The 22,534-nt window shown below is 42.1% G+C and overlaps 1 protein-coding gene across 1 annotated transcript in view; it reads left to right on the top strand.

Annotated features, from left to right (window-relative positions):
• The window catches only part of TTL (tubulin tyrosine ligase), a 52,393-nt gene extending 36,478 nt beyond the window's left edge, over positions 1 to 15,915 (top strand). Inside the window, exons 4-7 of the mRNA XM_075339592.1 lie at positions 6,916 to 7,051; positions 8,838 to 9,107; positions 12,903 to 13,046; positions 13,854 to 15,915. Of these exons, the coding sequence (XP_075195707.1) occupies positions 6,916 to 7,051; positions 8,838 to 9,107; positions 12,903 to 13,046; positions 13,854 to 13,965 (662 nt within the window). The 3' untranslated portion in view covers positions 13,966 to 15,915. The remainder of the gene's footprint in view (positions 1 to 6,915; positions 7,052 to 8,837; positions 9,108 to 12,902; positions 13,047 to 13,853) is intronic.
• Positions 15,916 to 22,534: the final 6,619 nt, after the last annotated feature.

The following is a 22,534-nucleotide window of genomic DNA, read 5'->3' as shown; positions in this document are numbered from 1 at the left end:
CACCAGTATAATTTGGAACAAAATTTGTTTCTTTATTGTTTTTATTTCACAAAACGTGTCCAAAAAAAAGTGTTCAAAAATTTTCAGTCAACAATATAAGACGTTTCGACAATATTGACTAATGAATAACAAAAAAAACATTGTATTAATATTTTTCATACAATATTAAAAGCATAAATGAGAAAAAAAATAAAAAAATCATTAAATACATTATAACTGATAATAGTGACTGCAATCCTTGTTTGAGGCACTCTCTCTAGTGTCCATAAATCAGTACTACACAGACAAATCCATAAATAACAATTGCCTAATAAGAAAGAAGAACTTGCTTGATTCAAATAAACCGAGAAATCGTCTCAATATGAATTATTTCAATGTTGCCAGCATTTACCTAATAAAGATAGAGACCACTATCATGAAAATATTAAAATTAGAAGGAAAATAACAAAAAAAGTAAAAAAATATGGGAAAAAAATGGCCTTATTGCAGTAACTGTACATAACATTATCGTATATCATAACCGGAAAACCGTGAAGGAATATTTATCAACTGAGTGATATACCGTTTGACATATATTGATATATATGAGACTTCTTAATGTTGTGAATATCCAGACGTCATAATGCAAGACTAGAAAATGGTCATGTGATCTGCTCCTTCTTGGGACAAGTAGTCACTAGAGATGAGCGAGCCTCTGAAGGCTCGAGTTCGGTTCGTCGAACTGAGGCCCCGTTCGAGTTCGGTTCGACGAACCGTTCGACGAACCTCTCAAACCGCATTGAAAACAATGGGAGGCAAACACATAAAAACACATGTACACATACAGTTAATAAACATTGCCATAACACTTACAGGTCCCCGCGATGCGTCCTGCACGCGGTCTCCCGCCGCTTTTCCTTCCGATAATCGCTGCGTCCTCCCGGTAACCAGCACTGATGATAGGACCTATCGTGACGTCAAAATAGCATGTGACCAGTCACGTGTCTATTATCTCATTGGCTACAGACTGGTCACATGGCTATGACGTCATGCTAGGTCCTGTCAGTGCATCTCTCCGGTACGCGGTGATCGTTCCAGCATGTCCGATTCTTAATGTCTGGGTCAAACTTGCCTGACATTAAGAATCTCTGGCTTCATACTACCTAGTAAAACAAAGCTAGCATTAACTCATTTATTACCCAACGAGCCACCCGGCTTCAGGGCAGCTGGAAGAGTTGGATACAGCGCCAGATGATGGCGCTTCTATGAAAGCGCCATTTTCTGGGGCAGCTGCGGAGTGCAATTCACAGCAGAGGGACCCAGAAAGCTCGGGCCAACCTGTGCTGCGGATTCCAATCCCCAGCTGCCTAGTTGTCCCTGGCTGGACACAAAAATGGGGCGAAGCTCATGTCGATATTATTATTTATTTATATATATATTTTTTTTTTTTTTTTTTTTTTATTCATGAAATTCATGAAATAATTTAAAAAAGGGCTTCCCTATATTTTTAGTTCCCAGCCGGGTACAAATAGGCAGCTGGGGGTTGGGGGCAGCCGTACCTGCCTGCTGTACCTGGCTAGCATGCAAAAATGTGGCGAAGCCCACGTCATTTTTTTGGTGTACAAAAAACTCCTGCATACAGTCCTGGATGGAGTATGTTGAGTCTTGTAGTTCTGCAGCTGCTGTCTGCTCTCCTTACGTGGGCTTCGCCATGTTTTTGTATGCTAGCCAGGTGCAGCTACGGGCTGCCCCCAGCTGCCTATTTGTACCCAGTTGGGAACCAAAAATATAGGGAAGCCCTATGTGTTTTTTTTTTTTTTTTTTTTTTTTTTTTTTTATTTCATTAAATTCATGAAGTAATTTAAAAAAAAAAAAAAAAAAGTGGGCTTCGCCCAATTTTTGTGTCCAGCCAGGTACAACTAGGCAGCTGGGGATTGGAATCCGCAGCTCAGGGTGCCCAAGCTTTCTGGGCACCCCTGCTGAGAATTGCAGTCCGCAGCCGCCCCAGAAAAGGGTGCTTCATTGAAGCGCCATCTTTTGGGGTTGTATCCAACTTTTCCAGCTGCCCTGGTGATGGGTGGCTCACTGGGTAATAATGGGGTTAGGGCTAGCTGTATATTATCAACTGGCCCTAAGCCCAAAATTCATGGTGTCACGCCAATACTAAACATGGCCACATGAATTTCTAGTACAGATAAAAAAAAAAAACACAACACACAGAAAAATATTTTTATTAGAAATAAAACCCAACACAATTAGTGACTCCATCTTTATTGAAATAAAGAACCCCCCCCCCCCCCCCTCCGCAGTAATCCTGGGTCAAGGGTCCCACGCCGTCCAATCCGGATCCAATATCATCTGATCGGTTTGCTGATCATCGCCAGGTCAGAGAGAGAGAAAGAAAAGGGAGAGGGAGACTGACTGACTGAGAGAAAGAGAGCAATGCAGCCTCATTCCGTGAACTGCTCCGATTTTAGAGGTGTGGCTCACAGCTGATATCCGGCTCCTCCCCCCCAGTGCATAATTAAATTTAAATTAGAATTTTATAAATAAATAATTCTAATTTAAAATTAAAAATAATTTTTTTTTCCCGGTACAGCCGGGGCTAGAACTCATGAAGTACTGCTTCTTAGACGGGATCTCTATCCATTCAGCCACTAGCTCTAATGAAAAACATTCGGCAGATTTGGTAATCTTGACTTCTGCATTGCAGACTGAAGTCTCAGATTACAGCGTGGTTCACTTCAGGTGCTGCTGGAGAGAACACAGATCGCTCCCTGTCATCTTCATATAGCAGAGCTGACAGTGTCGTGGGGATTACTTCGGACCTGGATTGTTGTTTTGGGATTAATAAAGAGGTAAATGAGGTGGGTTTTTTTGTCTTTTATTCCAAATAAAGGATTTTTCGCTGTGTGTTTCTTTACTTTCAGTTTAATCATGGAAGGTGTCTCTGGGAGACGCCTGGCATGATTAACTCATTATTACCCCGATTGCCACCACACCAGGGCAATTCGGGATGAGCTGGGTAAAGTCGCAAGACTGTCGCATCTAATGGATGCGGCTATTCCGGGCCGGCTGCTGGGTGATATTGTTAGGCTGGAGCAGGGGTGGGCAATTAATTTTCCCATGGGGCCGCATGAGAAATTGGGATTGGTTTAGAGGGCCGGATTAATATAATTACCTCAGTTCTACCCAATATACTACATCACTACACCCCCTCCATATACTACACCTGTAATAAACTACACCACTACACCCCTATATACTACACCTGTATTATACTACACTCCCTCCATATACCTGTAATATACTACACCCCCATATACACCTGTATTATACTACACTCCCTCCATATACCTGTAATATACTACACCCCCATATACACCTGTATTCTACTACACCACTATATAATACACCTCCGATATACTACATCATTACACCCCTATATACTACACCTGTAATATAGTACACCTCCATATAGCACACCTGTAATATACTACATCACTACACCCCTATATACACCTGTAATATACTACATCACTACACCCCTATATACACCTGTAATATACTACATCACTACACTCCATATACTACACCTGTAATATAGTACACCTCCATATAGCACACCTGTAATATACTACATCACTACACCCCTATATACACCTGTAATATACTACATCACTACACCCCTATATACACCTGTAATATAGTACACCTCCATATAGCACACCTGTAATATACTACATCACTACACCCCTATATACACCTGTAATATACTACATCACTACACCCCTATATACACCTGTAATATACTACATCACTACACCCCATATACTACACCTGTAATATAGTACACCTCCATATAGCACACCTGTAATATACTACATCACTACACCCCTATATACACCTGTAATATACTACATCACTACACCCCTATATACACCTGTAATATACTACATCACTACACTCCATATACTACACCTGTAATATAGTACACCTCCATATAGCACACCTGTAATATACTACATCACTACACCCCTATATACACCTGTAATATACTACATCACTACACCCCTATATACACCTGTAATATACTACATCACTACACTCCATATACTACACCTGTAATATAGTACACCTCCATATAGCACACCTGTAATATACTACATCACTACACCCCTATATACACCTGTAATATACTACATCACTACACCCCTATATACACCTGTAATATACTACATCACTACACCCCATATACTACACCTGTAATATACTATACCTCCATATAGCACACCTGTAATATACTACATCACTACACCCCTATATACACCTGTAATATACTACATCACTACACCCCTATATACACCTGTAATATACTACATCACTACACCCCATATACTACACCCCATATACTACACCTGTAATATACTATACCTCCATATAGCACACCTGTAATATACTACATCACTACACCCCTATATACACACCTGTAATATACTACATCACTACACCCCATATACTACACCTGTAATATACTACATCACTACACCCCTATATACACCTGTAATATACTACACCTCCATATAGTACACCTGTAATATACTACATCACTACACCCCATATACTACACCTGTAATATACTATACCTCCATATAGCACACCTGTAATATACTACATCACTACACCCCTATATACACACCTGTAATATACTACATCACTACACCCCTATATACACCTGTAATATACTACACCTCCATATAGTACACCTGTAATATACTACAGCACTACACCCCATATACTACACCTGTAATATACTACATCACTACACCCCTATATACACCTGTAATATACTACACCTCCATATAGTACACCTGTAATATACTACATCACTACACCCCATATACTACACCTGTAACATACTATACCTCCATATAGCACACCTGTAATATACTACATCACTACACCCCTATATACTACATCACTACACCACTATATAGCACACCTGTAATATACTACACCTCCATATAGCACACCTGTAATATACTACATCACTACACCCCTATATAGCACACCTGTAATATACTACACCTCCATATAGCACACCTGTAATATACACCTCCATGTAGCACACCTGTAATATACTATGCCTCCATATAGTACACCTGTAATATACTACACCTCCATATAGTACACCTGTAATATACTACACCTCCATATAGCACACCTGTAATATACTACACCTCCATATAGCATACCTGTAATATACTACACCTCCATATAGCATACCTGTAATATACTACACCTCCATATAGTACACCTGTAATATACTACACCTCCATATAGCATACCTGTAATATACTACACCTCCATATAGTACACCTGTAATATACTATACCTCCATATAGCATACCTGTAATATACTACACCTCCATATAGCACACCTGTAATATACTACATCACTATACCCCCATATACTACCCCACTAGCCTGCACCCCCATATCACACACACTACACCCCCATATGTCACACACCATGCCCACATATCTCACCCTGCCTGTACCCCAACTTACCCCTCTCAAACACTCTGCACCCCTTCACATCCTTCTGTCAGTCTGCAGCCCTCATATGCACTCACCCTGCAACTCCATCTTTCCACATATGCACTCACCCTGCAGCCCTCCTCCCCCTCATGTCCCCTCTTTTCTCATTACCAGTCATCATGTGTCCACATCTCCTTCAGCATTCAGCATGTCTTGCTTTCTGCCCGGCATCCCGTGTCTCCTCCCACACAGTCACATGGGCGTGACATCATCGCAGGTCCTGCAAGATGAATTATTCCGTCTGCTGTGCTGCTCCTTCTCCTGCAGGGCGGGCGGGAACTTTTGAAATGACACACGCAGCGCAGTACTGACAACGTCAGAGCGCTCGCGTGTGTCACTGACAATTAGTGCCGGCAGGGAACAGAGGAAAGACTCCTGCGTTCTGCTGCCTGCACTGACTGTGCGGACCTGCACAGGCTCTCTCCCTCTCCCTGCTCGGCACGCTGCAGCCCGGCTCCACTGCACAGGCTGAAGACGGGCGGGCCGGTCACAGAGAGCAGGCGGGCCGGATGTGGCCCGCGGGCCGCCCCTTGCCCAGGTCTGGGCTGGAGGGATCCCCATACCGTGGCGCTCTCCATCCTGACAATACCAGCCTCCAGCTGTGCGGCTTTATCCTGGCTGGTATCAAATATGGAGGAACCGCATTTTTTTTTTTTTTTTTTTATTTATTTTACTGCAAAATGTAGACCCGCTCGCCGGCGGCTGTAATTGGTTGCAGTCAGACAGCTGTCACTCATTGTGGGGACGTGTCTGACTGCAATCAATCATGGGCGCCGGTGGGAGGGGAAAGCACGGAATAACTGAATAATAAAGTGTCAGCCATTTTAAAAAGAGGAAAAGACGCTGCAGATTTGTGACAGCCGTTCAGCGAGCCGCCCGTGGTCGGTGAGTAGGAAAGAGCGGGATTGTGCTGGGGACGCAGGACGCATGCAGATAGCAACGTGTGCACATAGCCTTACTGTGAAAAGCCACGCTTTTGTTGATCGAACCGTTCTCGAACGCTACTCTAACTGTCGAGCTTTTAGCAAAAGGCTCAAGTTCGTCGAACAGCCCCCAAAATCACTCGAACATGAAATTGGCGAACCTCGAACATTGCTCATCTCTAGTAGTCACACTTTCACAGCACCACTATGGTACATCACTAGGAAAGTCTGAAGCAGCAGAGTCTCATGGACACCAGCACTTCATAGTCTCTTTGCAATGTTTTCTAGAATTTTTGTCCGTAGCAAGCAGCAGGTTTCTGGAATGGCTATGCAATTCCAATTATAATTAATATATTATGTAAGACCTCGATATTTTTTAATATTTTTATTTTTTTTTATGCTTCCTTTCCAGGAGAAGGAATCCTTATATCCTCTGATGCTACACAACTCCTAGACTTCATTGACAACCAAGGTCAGGTTCATGTGATCCAGAAGTACCTAGAAAACCCACTGCTTCTAGAACCAGGACACCGCAAATTTGATATCAGGTGATAGGATCCCCTTACTGTTCTGGTCTGTTTTATTGATATTGATTTTGTACTACATTAATATTCCCAATTGTTCATAGAATTGACTTAAAGAGGTTGTCCACTACTTTAACATTGATGGCCTATCCTTAGCTGTTCTCATTGCCCCGGTGGAGGCTGGAAATGCTCAGATCTGGAGCTGCCCTGTCAACGGATAGTGGCCGCAGCCGGGTACTGTACATCCGCCTCCAGTTCAAAACAGTAGGAGGATAACTGCAGTGCCCGGCCACAGCCACTAAGGGGGCAGCTCTGGAACTGAGCATCTCCAGTCAATCAGACAATGATGAGGATAGCCCATCAATGTTAAAAGTAGCGGACAACCTCTTTTAAGGTTTTTTTTTTTTTTTTTAAGTAACCCAACATGAATGTTATGAACACACAAGGCATAGTCACCCATGGTTCCCTTTCAATTTTATCTCGAAAGGGAACCTGCCACTTGATACATACTGCTCAAACAGCAGACATGAAACCCAGCCTATCTATACAATTGCAGGAAGATATATTTTTCTCTAAAATGCTCCAGAGACGTTTCAGAGACAGCTTTTAAAAATCCCAACTCTACTACAGGTAATTGAAAGGTTTCTCGGTTGTGTATACATAGTGAGACCTGTCAGTCACCTGCATCAATGCTCAGAAGAGTGGACCAGTGGCGGCATCGGATTAAACTGGTCTCTCGCCATTGTTCCCGGCTGAATCTGTACAGTGTATTATCTCTGAAATGCCAGGGCTTTTCAGAGGAAAATATACCTGGCTGCCGTCTTGTAGCCAGGCTCGGATACATGGTTTGAGCCGGATTAAATGTATCCATTGACCACTTCCCTTTAACATCTTTTATAGAACACAGCAGGTATTTACGTAATGTTTGTGGCCACAAGGGTTGTAGAGTCAGAGTATGTGTCCATTTTTTGTGAAGTCGGAATCTGTCTAAAATGGACAGACTCCTAAAATATATAATAAATTGGATACAGTAATTCAGTGCTGAATAGTGTTTTTCATAAGAATTTGGGAAAGTTAAGAAATGTCCTATAAATGACTGTTCTATTCCTGATCAAAGGATCTAGGCTTTTAGTTGAGATGAATCTGTGCTGCAATTTATGTACATAAGATAAGAGTAAAAATCACACTGGGAAGGAAGGAATGTCTGCACTCATCTCAGAACTGCTAGAACAGGTTCTTGCTATTGCAACTGACAAATGCTTCAAGCATGATAAGTACAATTAAACTGATGAATGAGAATAATGAAGGGGAACGGCAGATGGAAGAAAACGTCAGATTCAGTGTGATTGAGATGGAGCCACAGTCCTATTCCTGTAATTGAGGAGGAACAAATATATATTATTACAGAAGAACAGCAAATAAAATCATCTTTTTAGAATTAGATGATCTTGTTGAAGCTGCTTCACATCGCTGTCCTCTTCGTCCCATGCTCTGTGTGCTGCACACGCTGCAGCCGGCAATAAGACATGCAAGAGGGACATGCTGGAACATTGATTGATTGGCAAAGTGAGAAAATTAGTTATTTCTGCCAGAACCCCTAAAATTGATTCCATCTTGGAGACATATGGAAAAGGTGGTTTGGCTTACCGAGTCCACAGCCCTGGTGGTCACTAACAAAAATCCTGAACATTTTTTTAGTAAACGTAACGTTGTAATGTTAAGATAAGAATAGGGATAAGTCAGTTGTGGAAATATGGTACCGAATAGACAAAAAAATAATCTGTATTGTTTCAATATTGATGTCTTGCAGGAGCTGGGTCCTCGTGGACAATCAGTACAACATTTTCCTGTATCGTGAGGGAGTCTTAAGAACATCGTCTGAACCATACAATGACTCTGACTTTGAAGACATGACAAGCCACTTAACTAATCACTGCATCCAGAAAGAACATTCTAAAAACTATGGGCGATACGAAGAAGGAAATGAGATGTTTTTTGAAGAGTTCAGTCAATACCTTCTAACATCCTTAAATATCAATCTAGAGAACAGCATCCTTTATCAGATAAAGCAAATAATAAGGTATCTGACCTAAGTTAGAAGTTCTGATGGCGGTATATCTGTATCTATACGTGTTCACATAGTTAGCATTGTATTTAGAGTACCGACCATTTCTATGTCAAATTGTGTAGATCTTTATTTTTATGCATCTTTATTTTTATATATATATATATATATATATATATATATATATATATATATATATATATATATATATATATATATATATATATATATATATATATATATATATATATATATATATATATATATATATATATATATATATATATATATATATATATATAAACCACTTCACTACGCATTTACGAAGCTTGACATGGGTATAGTGCAGGTAAGGTGATGAACCCGCACCATTATCAGCAGATGATGGCTATGTTATACAGCCCTTATCTGCTGCTAACAATGGCGAGTGGAGCGCCGCCCGCTTCTGTTAACCTATTAGCCTGTGACTAGCTTTCATAATAGACCCTGTTTTTTTTACTAGGTTTTACAATACATTTGCAAAGAAGTTTTTTTTTTTTTTAAAAAAAAAAGTTAAAAATACTAAACATATATAAAATAAAAATTTGAATCACGCTTCTTTTCCTATTTAAAATAAAAAAAAAAATAAAGATAGATATATGTGGTAGTCTGCACAACTAGTGCACATTGCAGCTTGGTTCCTGGTGCCTATTAAAAAGTATGTTGAAAAGAAGTTGATGGTCAAAAAGTGGGGAAACCAGCAGGTGGCACCACAACACAATGTCAGGAGGGTATTTGGCAGTATAATCATATAAAATTTCCCATATAGTATTTATTGGATCCACTGTAGATACATGTATAGCAGAATAGACCAAAACACAGCCAGATAATGTAAAGTAGTATACAAATGATTATGACGTTAATAAGAACCATTAAACAGCTGTTTGAGATATATAAATAAAAGGAAAGGGTGGAAGAGAAAAAGTGTATATAACAACATGATCTCCCGCACAGTATGGTGCCAGGCCCCGACGTACGTTTCAGTTTCACTGCCTTCTGGCTACTGGTCTGTGACGTGCTGCTCACTTGTTAGTACAGTCTTGTTTGGCGACTGCACAGAACTACATTTTACATCATGGCAATCAGACAGGTCTGTTCTCATAAAAAAAAAATAAAATGTATACTTACCTTCTGATCAGCACCGCTCCTCCATGATGAACCCTGTGTCTTTTGCTTGTGTCATCCCTTTTCAGACAGTGTTCTGCCCTAGCTTGAGATACAAAATGACAAAGGGCTGTACTCTCCTTCCTCGTTAGCACTGGTGAGTCTCTGCCCCTGCTCCCAGTATCTTGAATTTGCTATGACGTTATCATCGATAGCATGGCAGGCGATCAGTGAACTAAGTGGCACTACTCAGGCAAAGCTCACTGATTGGCTATCGGCGTGATTTAAGCCCTCAGCCATTGTCAAAAATCAGGAGCAGCAGAGACTCACCTGTAGATCCAGGGAAGCGGAGTACATTATGGTTTGTAATTTTATTCACCGGGGCAACATATTGTCTGAAAGGGGACATACTCTTAAGACTTGGACTGAAAGCCATTGATATTATGCTCTAGAATTTAGTTGAGAGAAAATAACATTAATCGCATAAAAAAAAAAAAAAAAAAAAACCTCACAAAACTATATTAACGAGGCCTGCTCTCTGGAATCCTCTATCAAAAACCTTTCCTGAATGTAAGGACAGTATCCAATCTTCTGACTGGTATGTAAATGCTATATGGTTAAGTGATCTGTATATTCATAGCTGTGACTTTTTTCAAAAATGCTGTCTGTGAACCCAAACAGCATTTTCGGGGAAAAAAAGACACATTTTGTTGTCATTTGTATGGTTGTTTTTGTATTACTTCCCTAGGCAACACAAATCCTGCTAAAAGGGGTGAGCTATATGGCTATATTCACATGTTGTGTTTTTGTAGCGGATTTTTTTTTTCCCGCAGGCAAAATCTGCTCTCTTGGTAGTAAAAAAGCAGCTTATAAAAAGTAAAATTCGGTCCGTTTTTTTGCTTGTTTTTTTTATGCTGTTTGAGGAGCTGGCTGCGAATAAAGTCTATTGGACCAATGGACGTAGAGCAGAGTCCTCGGCTTTAAGGGATGCAGACTTTTTCAAGCATGGAGCACTGGTTCTGTCACTCTCATTGCTACCTTTTTATTAGATATTTTTTTGCTCGACAGTTTAAGGTTCACAATAAAATGGTAATGGATTGAAAGGAGCACCGTGGGAGACACAGTTCACATGTACGCATATCGTGCTCATCCAAACCCCTGGAGTAATGAGGCAGAAATGTGCTGGCTGGATTTTATGTACACAGAAGGCCAGGCACAAGACTGGTAATTAGACACACAATCATTCCTTTACTCACGTTAGTGTCACAGGCGCCTCAATGAAGCCATTGTTCACCCATTATGTGGATGGTGATAGTAGACCCAGTGGAGCCATCACTGCAGGGGCTCATATGCAGTCCCAGGTGAGGGGCTCTGCTTGAAGAAAACACCTCCACCAATGCACAGTTTGCGTTGGCGGGGGTGGGTGTTTCCTGGGGGCCTGACTCGATCCCAGGGGGCGGCTTGGACTGATGACTGGATGGGAGATGTTGCTGGCTGGAGCTGGATACATGTGCTACGGTTGTGGTATTCATCGTCTAGATGAGTATAGGCTATGACTAAGACCATACTGGAAATAGAAAAACTGTGGGCCTCCCAAATGTTGGGAGACAAGCAGCTACCGCCTCGTACGGGGGCAGTAGAAGTACTGGTCCCAGTTTGGGATCTCGTTTTGACCATCTACCCGGAGTTGCTGTAAGTCCTCAGCTCCACTTGTGTATTGCTTCCAATGTGAGAGCATCAGATGTGATATGCTATTGACCCTCAACTCAGGCTCTGATGCGAGTCATGTTACTGAGATTCGAACTTGTGGTCAGATCACAGCTGCGGAGAAGAGGGAGACAGTACTTTGTCCCTCTTCTCCACTGCCTGTCTCGGCATCCATCGCCTTACACTTGGATGACATGAGAGTGCAGTGCGATTTTTCACACGTTCCCATAGACTTGTATGGGTGCGTGTGAGCTGAGACTCGCGGCCAAACGCAGCATGCAGTGATTATTTTCTTATGCCAATATGGCATAAGAACAAAAATAGCAGATGTAAACGGCCTCCTTGTTTAACACTGGTGCGAGATGTTTTATCAAATTACACTGGCCATAGTAAAACGCCAATGGAGCTGACACCTAAGACCATGGATGGAAGAATAATTATGCAATTATTTTTAATCTGCCTAGATGATTAGGCCCGTTTCACACATCCGGCATTTTGCCGGATGTCTGATCCGGCACGCACGCAGTACAGTAGATTAATTTACATGGGAAGCGCGACACCATGCGGACAAATGGGGTTGTGCATGAAGCATACAACCGCATGGTGTCGCGCTTCCACTGTAAATTAATCTACTGTACTGCATGCGTTCCAGATCCGGCATCCGACGAAATGCCGAGTGTGTGAAACGGGCCTTAATACAACCCACAACCTCATCTTCACATGCAGATTAGGAATTTGTCTACGATACATGTTTAATAAAGTTAGTTTTATTCACCAAAAATGGCAATTATATATAAACGCATTATGTGGACATTGCCTTAGTGAGTAGGAATGTGCTAAACACAGTACAAATGGGAAAAAGTGTCATGTCTGCCTTAATGAATATGTTTCAATCTTCATAATATGCCGGCTAACCTGTGGATATTGCTGTAACTTTTGTATAATTCTTTCTCCATTTAGGATCTGTCTGACTTGTATAGAACCTGCAATCAGTACAAAGCATTTACCCTACCAGAGTTTTCAGCTCTTTGGCTTTGACTTCATGGTGGATGAAGAGTTGAATGTCTGGTTACTTGAAGTCAATGGTGCCCCTGCCTGTGCACAGTAAGTATATCATCAAACAGAGGTCCTGTGCATGGAATGACATTTTCAAATCCTGTTTGGGGATTGATAGGAGTGATATACTTCAGCCTCATGATCTCCTATGAATGTCAGCTCGTAGCCAGCTTTCACAGGAGGATCGTAATGATGGAGACAGGTCTCATCATCTGGTGCTCCAAGATCACGTCACGTGCACATTGATGGGAGTAAGGAATGATGCGCCCCCCCCCCTGCCGACACATGTTAAATCCTGTTGCCCAAGATTAACAGTGGGATTTAACTGGAGCTCCAATCCACGCACTGCTGTCAGAGGCATATGACAGCAGATTAAATCCGCCATCATGTGCAGGGAATGATGCAGGTTCTGCGTGTGAGCCTGCATCAAAGGCAGAATCATGACTTTTGACGTACATATATGTCAAAAGTTATGAAGGGGCTCATCATTTACAGCACGATTAATAGTTAACTATGCTACAGAATTGCTGTTACCATATAAATCAGATGGCATCCAATTTTTATTTTTTTATTGCATTTGAATAGGTGAGTCTTGTCTGTTTTCAAAGTCAAATCGCAGCCTGCAGTTTTTTTTTGTTTTCTCAGACACAGATTAAATGTGAGAAATATTGCATTCAGTACCGCTTCATTGAATATCATTTGATCTGAGTTTAATCCCTTGTTTGTTTTCTTTTCTTTTTTTTTTTATATGTATAACTTGTCTGACTTATGTGGTGGTGTAACCAAGCTCTAACTTTTGGAAATGTAGTGGCGAGCACAAGTATTTCTAATATTTGTATTTTTCCTGATTTCCAGGAAGCTTTATGCAGAACTTTGCCAAGGCATTGTGGATCTGGCCATCTCTATGGTCTTTCCTCTCAGTGACACTGTGCAGCAGACCCAGGATAATGCCTTCATCAAACTCTGAAGACTCAGCCTTACCTATATACTCGCAAGCACTGCTGCCTCATGTTACTGTCTGATATCCAAATCAATGATTTCGCCACTGTCATACCAATTACAGTAATTGGTAATTGCACTGGATAGAAAATGAGGCAAAATGAACTGAAAGATGCTTTTATGATTTTAGACACCATGCATTATCTTTTTTTATATATATATAAATACTTAACTTATTAATTTTTTATTTAACGCACCACTCTCTCAAAACCATTGACTGCCTTAATCTGTCTAAATATATATTAAAGGGAATATGTCAGCAGGTTTTTGTTACCTCATCTGAGAGAGCATGATGTAGGCAAAGAGATCCTGAGTTCAATGTGTATGCAGCCGTTCTGACAGTGTCTGATTTGAGATTTTGCATGTAGTAGAGCGCTGAGAGCTCTCCCCGCCCACACAGACATTTCCATAGACAGAAGCTGCTGATCACAGAAGGAGACTGAGTCGGACTACAACTCAAGCACCGCTTAGACCCACTATTGATAAAGATAAGAGGCTTAAGCTAACATTGCAGGGAAACAAAAAAAGACTAAGGGGTGCTTCACACACAGCGAGATCGCTGCTGAGATCGCTGCTGAGTCACGGTTTTTGTGACGAAGCAGTGACCTCATTAGCGATCTGGCCCCTGCTGTGAGATCGCTGCTCGTTACACACAGCCCTGGTTCGTTTTTTTATTGTTGCTCTCCCGCTGTGACGCACAGATCGCTGTATGTGACAGCGAAAGAGCGACGAAATGAAGCGAGCAGAGAGCAGGAGCCGGCATCTGGCAGCTGCGGTAAGCTGTAACCAGGGTAAACATCGGGTAACCAAGGTGGTTACCCGATATTTACCTTCGTTACCAGCCTCTGCAGCTCTCACGCTGCCAGTGCCGGCTCCCTGCTCTCTGCACATTTAGCTGCAGTACACATCGGGTTAATTAACTCAATGTGTACTGTAGCTAGGAGTGCAGGGAGCCAGCGCTAAGCAGTGTGCGCGGCTCCCTGCACATATAGCGACGTTATGATCGCTGCTGCGTCGCTGTGTTTGACAGCTAAGCAGCGATCATAACGGCGACATACAAGGTCGCTGTTGCGTCACAGAAAATGGTGACGTAACAGCGACGTCGTTGTCGCTGTCGCTATGTGTGAACCCAGCTTAACATAACAGATGCAGGGATAAGTTCTCTGTTCTAACCTTTGCAGCATGCTGTCATCAGATTACATTGCAGAAATCTGCTGACAAAGTGTTAGGCTTTGTGCGCACACTGCAAATTTGTTTCTCCGGCGAAAAAACGCACCCAAAAAACACATGCGGTTTTACCACGTTTTGCTGCGTTTTTGTTTCTGCGTTTTTTAAACATTAACAATGGAAAAATGCGCAGGGACCTGCGGAAAAGAAGTGACATGCTTCTTATTTTCACTGCAGAAAATCTGCAGTAAAACCTGTAATTCAAAAATAAGCTATGTGCGCACAGCATTTTGGATTTCTCATAGACTTTGCTGGGAAAGGACTGCATGAAGTTCATGAACACAAACTGCACCAATTCTACACTCAAAACTGCAGCAAATCCGCGGCAAAAAACGCAGTATGCGCACAGGGCCTAACATTGTAAAAGTGACTTCCAGGCCATATATAGACCCCAGTGTGATCAGGCGAGTCAGAATAGAAGTCACATGACCCAGAAGAAGATCGGAGCAGGAAAATCGACGATCAGTGGTTGTAGTACCGCACTGCCACTACACTATGAATACATTTAGACGGGTTTAGTCAATAATTTTCGTGGGAGTGTTTACCTAAGAGCTAATGAAGTATAACCGTTTAGACAGAACTCGAGTTTTTCTGGTTTGTTTCTTTTTTAATATGAATGTTTAGCGCTTAAATGCTTTCTTATCAATACATTTTTACCACGTTATATGGAATAAAGGCCTTAAGAAAGCAATTTTGTATCTGACTTCTGATTTCTCCTGTGAGTATAGGTTAAAATATAGGGCTTTCCTTAACAAACGCAGTGTTTTTCAAAAGGAATTTAAAAAGATTATATAGAAAAGTAAATTGGTTTTAACTCTTCTCATTTCCCTTATTTGTCTGGAAGGAGATGGTGTTAGTATATATTTTGGCCAAAATAAGCAAGCTCACAACACGCGTCATAGGAACTCAAAGTATTGCCAGTCCTTACACTGTAATTACGAGCAATTCACTGAAAAAGACATCAAATCTAAAACACATCACTGTGAAAAAAATGTATTTAACTATTTTGAGAATTAAAGAAGTTAACCACTACCATAATTAATTTATTTTTTTTAGTCATGAATCATACTAGTATGTGCCAAATAGATCCATACTCTTATTTTATCATGCAGATTGCATCACTTGGTGTCTGACAGTAGCAGCTCTGATCCCTTCCTCTTCCAAGGCTAACTGTTCTCTATTACTATAATTTCTATAATGCACTGTAGTAGCCTGTGATCCAGCACTTCGCACTCCCCCTCCCTTCTTCACTCTGCTGCTGAATATATTGGGAGATACCAAGTGTCATCAGAGCAGCCCAAGGTAGGTACCAGCCCATCTGGAAATTGCGTGATGACCAATAAAATCCTGTCACTGTGTGTGTTATGCAAATTTTGGCGATTTTTCAGCTGTCCATGTCTGTGATTAGATTACTTAAACCCTTTCCTAGTGAAGTGCTACAATCTGCATTTCAAACGCAAAGGCCTTTGCTGTTACTGCTAAATGAAACTGTCAGCTTAGCTTTTGTGATGCAGACTAATTTATGATTCATTCTAAAACATCTACACCCACCATCAGGAGCCCAGTGACAGCTTCCTTTCATATGGTCTGATTTTTGTACTGGAAAATGAAGCATCGGAGAAGGAAGAATAATTTGCATAACAATCTAGCAATATGTGATCCCTGCTAAGATGCATTCATAGAAGATATTCATCCAAGTATATTACAAAAGGTATTGCTATGATATATGCAAGTAGGTAAAAAAGTAGTGAAAAACACCTTTTAATGCCTTTTTCAGTGATGGTATGTGGATTTGTTGTCCTTCTCAGTGAATTTTAAACCTGATTGCAATTACCCTGCTGAAGAAAAAAACACAACCAGGACACTTCTGTATGGAAGTGGTTCCCTCTCTAGTGGATTAATGCCATATATGTATTATACATTTGAAACCAGATGTTTACATACACTATCTAAAAAGACACATCTGCATGTTTTTCTCACTATCTGACATGAAATCAGAATAAACCTTTCCTGTTTTAGGTTAATTAGGATTATCAAAATTATTTATATTTGCCAAATGCCAGAATAATGAGAGCGAGGGAGAATGTTATAAGGCGTTTTTATTACTTTCTGCAAAGTCAAAAGTTTACATACATTTCATTAGTATTTGGTACCATTGCCCTTAAACTGTATGACTAGGGTGAAATGTTTTGGATATCCTTCCACAAGCTTCTCACAATAGTTGGTAGGAATTTGGGCCCATTCCTTCTGACAGAACTGAACCATGTATGTAGGTCGCCTTGCTCGCTCCGGTCTTTTCAACTTTTTGCTCATAAATTTTCAATAGGATTGAGATCAGTGTTTTGTGATGGCCACTCCAAACATTGACTTTGTTATCATTAAGCCACTTTCTAACCAGTTTGGCGGTATGCTTCGGGCCATTGTCCATTTGGAAGACCAATTTCCGCCCAAGCTTTAAGTTCCTGGCTGATGTCTTGAGATGTTGCTTCAGTATTGTCACATAATGTTCTTTCCTCATGATGCCATTAATTTTGTGAAGTGCAACAGTCCCTCCTGGAGAAAAACAACCCCACAACATAATGCTGCCACCCCCCCCCCCCCACCCCATGTATCATAGTTGGGATGGTGTTCTTAGGCTTCAAAGCTTTTCTCTTTTTTCCTCCAAACGTAATGATGGTCATTATGGCCAAACGGTTAAATTTTAGTTTCGTCAGACCATAGGACATGTCTCCAAAAATTAAGGTCTTTGTTCCTGTGTGCATTTGGGCATTTTTATGTTTCTTTTGGAGTAATGACGTCTTCCTGGCAGATTGGCCTTTCAGCCCATGTTGATACAGTAGTCATTTCACTGTGGATAAGGACACAATCTTACCGGCTTCCGCCAGCATGTTCCAAAGGTCTTTGGCTTTTGTTTTTGGGTTGATATGCACATGTCTGAAAAAAGCACCTTCATCTCCGATACACAGAACCCATCTTCTTCTTAAGCAGTATGCTGACTGGACATTCGCATCTTGTTTGTACCTTCAGGTATCTAGAAGAAGCTGTGGAAAAATAAAGCGCAATAGGGTCTTTGGTAGATTTGATGTATGCTTGTATCTGATGGTCCTGAGGAAGGGAGCAGGGCTCCTGAAACGCGTAGACCGATGCAACAATAAAGCTTCATTGATCTGATCCTTTGGCTGGTGATCATTGGCGCGGCTTTGAAGAACCCGGTTTCTACCTCTTTCTGTTATCTACCTTCAGGTATCTGGAACTTGCACGCAAAGATGAACCAGACTTGTGCAAGTCCACAATTCTCTTCCTGAGATTTTGGCTGATTTATTTCGAGTTTCCCATGATGATACACAAAAAAAGTAGTGTTTCATGTGTGCATTAAAATATATCCACAGGTGTGTCTCTAACAAAGATGTTGCCTATAAATCTATCAGACGCTTCCAAAGGCATGATATCATCATATGGGCTGTCCCACATTGTTTAAAAGCATAGTACTTTTTGTGTATGTAAACTTTTTTGACTTTGCAGAAAGTAAAAAAATGCCTTAAAACATTCTCTCTCATAATTTTGACATTTGGCAAACATACATAATTTCTCTAGTCACCCTCCAAGACAGCACCACAGGAGGTTAACTCTCTGCCCTAATAGGAACAGGAGACACAAAGAGGTTAAATAACCTCTCCCATCTCCAGTGTTGTTTCCTGTCCCTTTGGGGCATGAAGAGGTTACCTGCAGTGCTTCTGTGGCCAGTGACCGGAACGCTGCTGCCAAAGAGAGTTCACCCGCTTCCTCCTCCAACGCTGCTTCCATCTCCTGGCATTCGGGACCTTCCTGTTTTTCCTGCTCCTCGCTGAGGTAAAGCAGAGCAGGCTGACTCGCTGGAGGCCTCCCTGAGCTCTCCGGCACCTCCTCCTCTTCCACGTGCGGCGGCCGTGTGGGCGCATAGGAAGTGACGTCACCGGCGTGCGGCGCTTACCTGACGTCACTTGTAGCAGTATGTGTTCCACAGTGGAACGCACGTGCTGTTCCAGGGTCGCAGCATTTCCATGTGTACACCTCATCCCGAGGCCTACACTCCTGACCATCAGTAGGAGGAGTCATCCACGTGGTCGAATTGGAGCTGATGACCAGAACTTATACATAGGAACCCCCAGCCTGAAGACACACTCAGGTAGGACTGCAATGTAGGGTGATCGTTCTGCTCGCTCTGCATCTGTGGAGCCCAGTGCTGTCCCCGGTTCAGTGAGTATACTGTAACTTTGGGGGTCGGGTCGCATGTATATATGCATTGTGTGTAGACTCTTACATATGTAGGAGTTCTTCAATCCGTTTGGGGCAGGTTCTTGCATACTCTTCTCTCCCCCTTTTAAGGAGACAAGAATCCTGCACCCAAAAAGGAGAAAACTTCAAGCCACAAATGTGCCATGTGCGCCAAGAAGCTCCCATCCTCCCATAATAAATTATGCCAACCCTGCACTGATCATGTAGTTAGAGAAGAACTGTCTTCCCTCATTGAGCAAATTAAAAATTTTGTGCGTCAGGAAGTACAGTCTTCTATTGCATCCCTCTCCCAGTCTCTCTCCTCAGTAATCCCAACACCAAAAAAAAGGAAGTTTAATTCCAAAAAAGAGTTTGACTCTTTGGAGGGTCCATCTTCAATGCCTGATGAAATGAAAGATGAAGACAACTTTATATCCGCCTCAGATACAGGGCTGGAAAATAAGAAGTACTTCTTTTCAGCAAAAGACATAGAAGAACGTCTGGGAGCAGTGAAAAGCACTATGGGGGTTGAGGAAGAAAGGACACCTAGATTAGTGCAGTACGAAATGTTCGGCAGTTTAAGACCCCAAAAGGAAGTGGGATTCCTGGTACATCTGTTACCTAATTCTTCAGGAATTGGGAGGCTCCAGAAAAGCGCCTAGGAGTCCCTCCAGAGTTAAGAAACAGGTTCCCACTAGATGATGATCCTGCCAACTGCTGGGAAGTCCCGAAGGAGGAGATTCAAGTGTCCATAGTAGTCAAGAGAATGACTCCCATTTGAAGATTCTTCACAGCAAAAGGATCCGATGGATCACAAAATGGAGAGCCTACTGAGAAAGGCCTGGGAAATGTCGGTGGTCCTATGGAAAACTAGCTTGGCTTCCACATGCGTAGCCACATCTCTGTTTTAAATGGCTGGGTCAGCTTGAGCAACACCTCACCCATTGTACCCCTTGAGAAGACTGCTGGGCTCACACTGCTACAGAAAGGTACAGGATTCCTGGCGGATGCTTCTACTCAATCAGTACAAGTTCCTGCAAAGGCAGCAGTGTTATCAAACTCTGCAAGAAAGGCCTTATGGCTCAAGGTCTGGATTGGCAACCCTACATTAAAGCTCAAGCTCTGTTCCATCCCCTTTCAGTGAGAGCAGAATCCGAAGTTTTTTTTTTTTTTTGTCCCCCTCAGAGTCAACCCTCTTAATATAGAGGTAAAGGGAAGAGAGGACGTGGAGTTAGTCGAAAGGAGGGAACGGCAGAACCCTCTTTGCCTCCCAGGCATCAATTGAGGCGAGCGTCAGGAGAAGCAATGGTGCCCTCACAGTAGAAAGTCGTTTCTCGAAGTTCCTTCACCAATAGCAAATTATTTAATCAAGCCAATAGGTCCTAAATACCATCAGGGACGGGTTGAAGATTGAGCTCACCTCTTATCCTCCCCGATGTCTGAAAACCACCTCTACTTCCTCTCAGGGGTCGCAGGACGCTCTCATGTTAGGTCTTTGAGATCTTTGGAAGTCAGGGGTAATATCGCCAGTTCCCAGGACAAAGTTCGGACAGGGTCACTACTACTTATTTCTGGTAAAAAAAAAACAAAAACAAATGGCTCACATAGGGTGATAATAAACTTAAAACCTTTGAACCAGTGCATTACCTATAAATGGCTCAAAATGGAATCAGTCAGGTCCATAATTCCTCTGACTGAACACAACGTCGTAATAGTCACAAATGACCTAAAGGATGCGTACTATCGCATCTCAATCCATCAGTCTCACAAAAAATGTTGGCGGTTTGTGGTATCCCACAAAAGGCAAATATTTTACTACCAATACAACACACTCCCATTTGGCATCTGCTCAATTCCTTTGGTGTTCGTCAAACTAATGACAGAGGTTGTGGCCTTCATTGGCATTGGGGAACAAAATGTCTACATCAACAATACTAGGATTGATGACGTCATGTACCCAAGCAGTAGCCTTGGTCCAGGTCCACACGAGAACCCTGCAGACATACATCCTGGCCTCTGGAGATGGATCTCCCAGCTCCTTGAAACAACAAGGTCCTCCTGCATGGGCAGGTAAGAGCATCTCTTTTATGGTGGATGTCTCCAAGAAACCTTCAAAAAGGAATCAGCTGGAGCAAGTCTCCTTGGTGATGGTCACAACGGATACCAACCAGAGTGGCTGGAGAGCCATGATCTCGCAAGTCTCCTTTCAAGGTTTATGTTCTCAGGAAGTCAATCTCAAATCTTCCAATTTCAGGGAACTATGAGACTCTCAGGGCTGCAGTTACCCTAGTCCAGGGAAGTCACGTTAAACTGTACTCAGACAACATGATGACAGTATACAAAATAGGTTACATATGTAAGGATGGTTGACCTTAGGGAGATCAACATCCAGCACCGCAGAGACACCATCACATGTTTCTCAACGCTGGCAGGAAACTAGCCAGGTCTTTCACCGGGAAGGAACAACCACAGGAAGGGCAGACTCCAGTCAAGGAAACCGCCTATGCCAAAACATGGTATCCATCCACAGACAGCTGTTTCGGGGTATTTGCCCCTCATCAGTGTGGAGTAGGAAACTGGCTAGTGGGAGCAATGCCTATTAAAAGGCTACATAGGTAAAGATGGTTGACCTTGGAGATCAATATCCAGCACCGCGGAGACACAATCACGTGTTTCTCAACGCAGTGATTCTAGAACAATGCCCCCTGGGAAATATGCAAAACATATTTTTAGTATACAAAATACGGTCTGGCTCAACAGGATATAAATAGGTTCTCTGGAGAAAATATCAGTAATCATAAAGGATAACTCCAGCACTCAAGAGATGACAAAGGCTCAAATAGAATGCTAAATTCCTGGAAGCGGAAACGTCGTTTTGCATAGGTTGAGGTGCACCCTTTTTGCAACAAAACAAATCAAAAAAAGAAAAACATGACTGTGGCCCACCTCCACCACCCAGGAAGCCCACTCCATGCAAGCCTGAACATGGTTTGCACGAGAATATTTTCCTGGGTGGAGAAATATCTTCTGTCTGTCAGCAGTCCATCTAAAAGGTT

Source organism: Anomaloglossus baeobatrachus, chromosome 3, assembly GCF_048569485.1.
Source record: "Anomaloglossus baeobatrachus isolate aAnoBae1 chromosome 3, aAnoBae1.hap1, whole genome shotgun sequence".
In the NCBI taxonomy this organism is placed as follows: domain Eukaryota; kingdom Metazoa; phylum Chordata; class Amphibia; order Anura; family Aromobatidae; genus Anomaloglossus; species Anomaloglossus baeobatrachus.
This window is presented reverse-complemented; position numbering and strand designations above follow the sequence as displayed.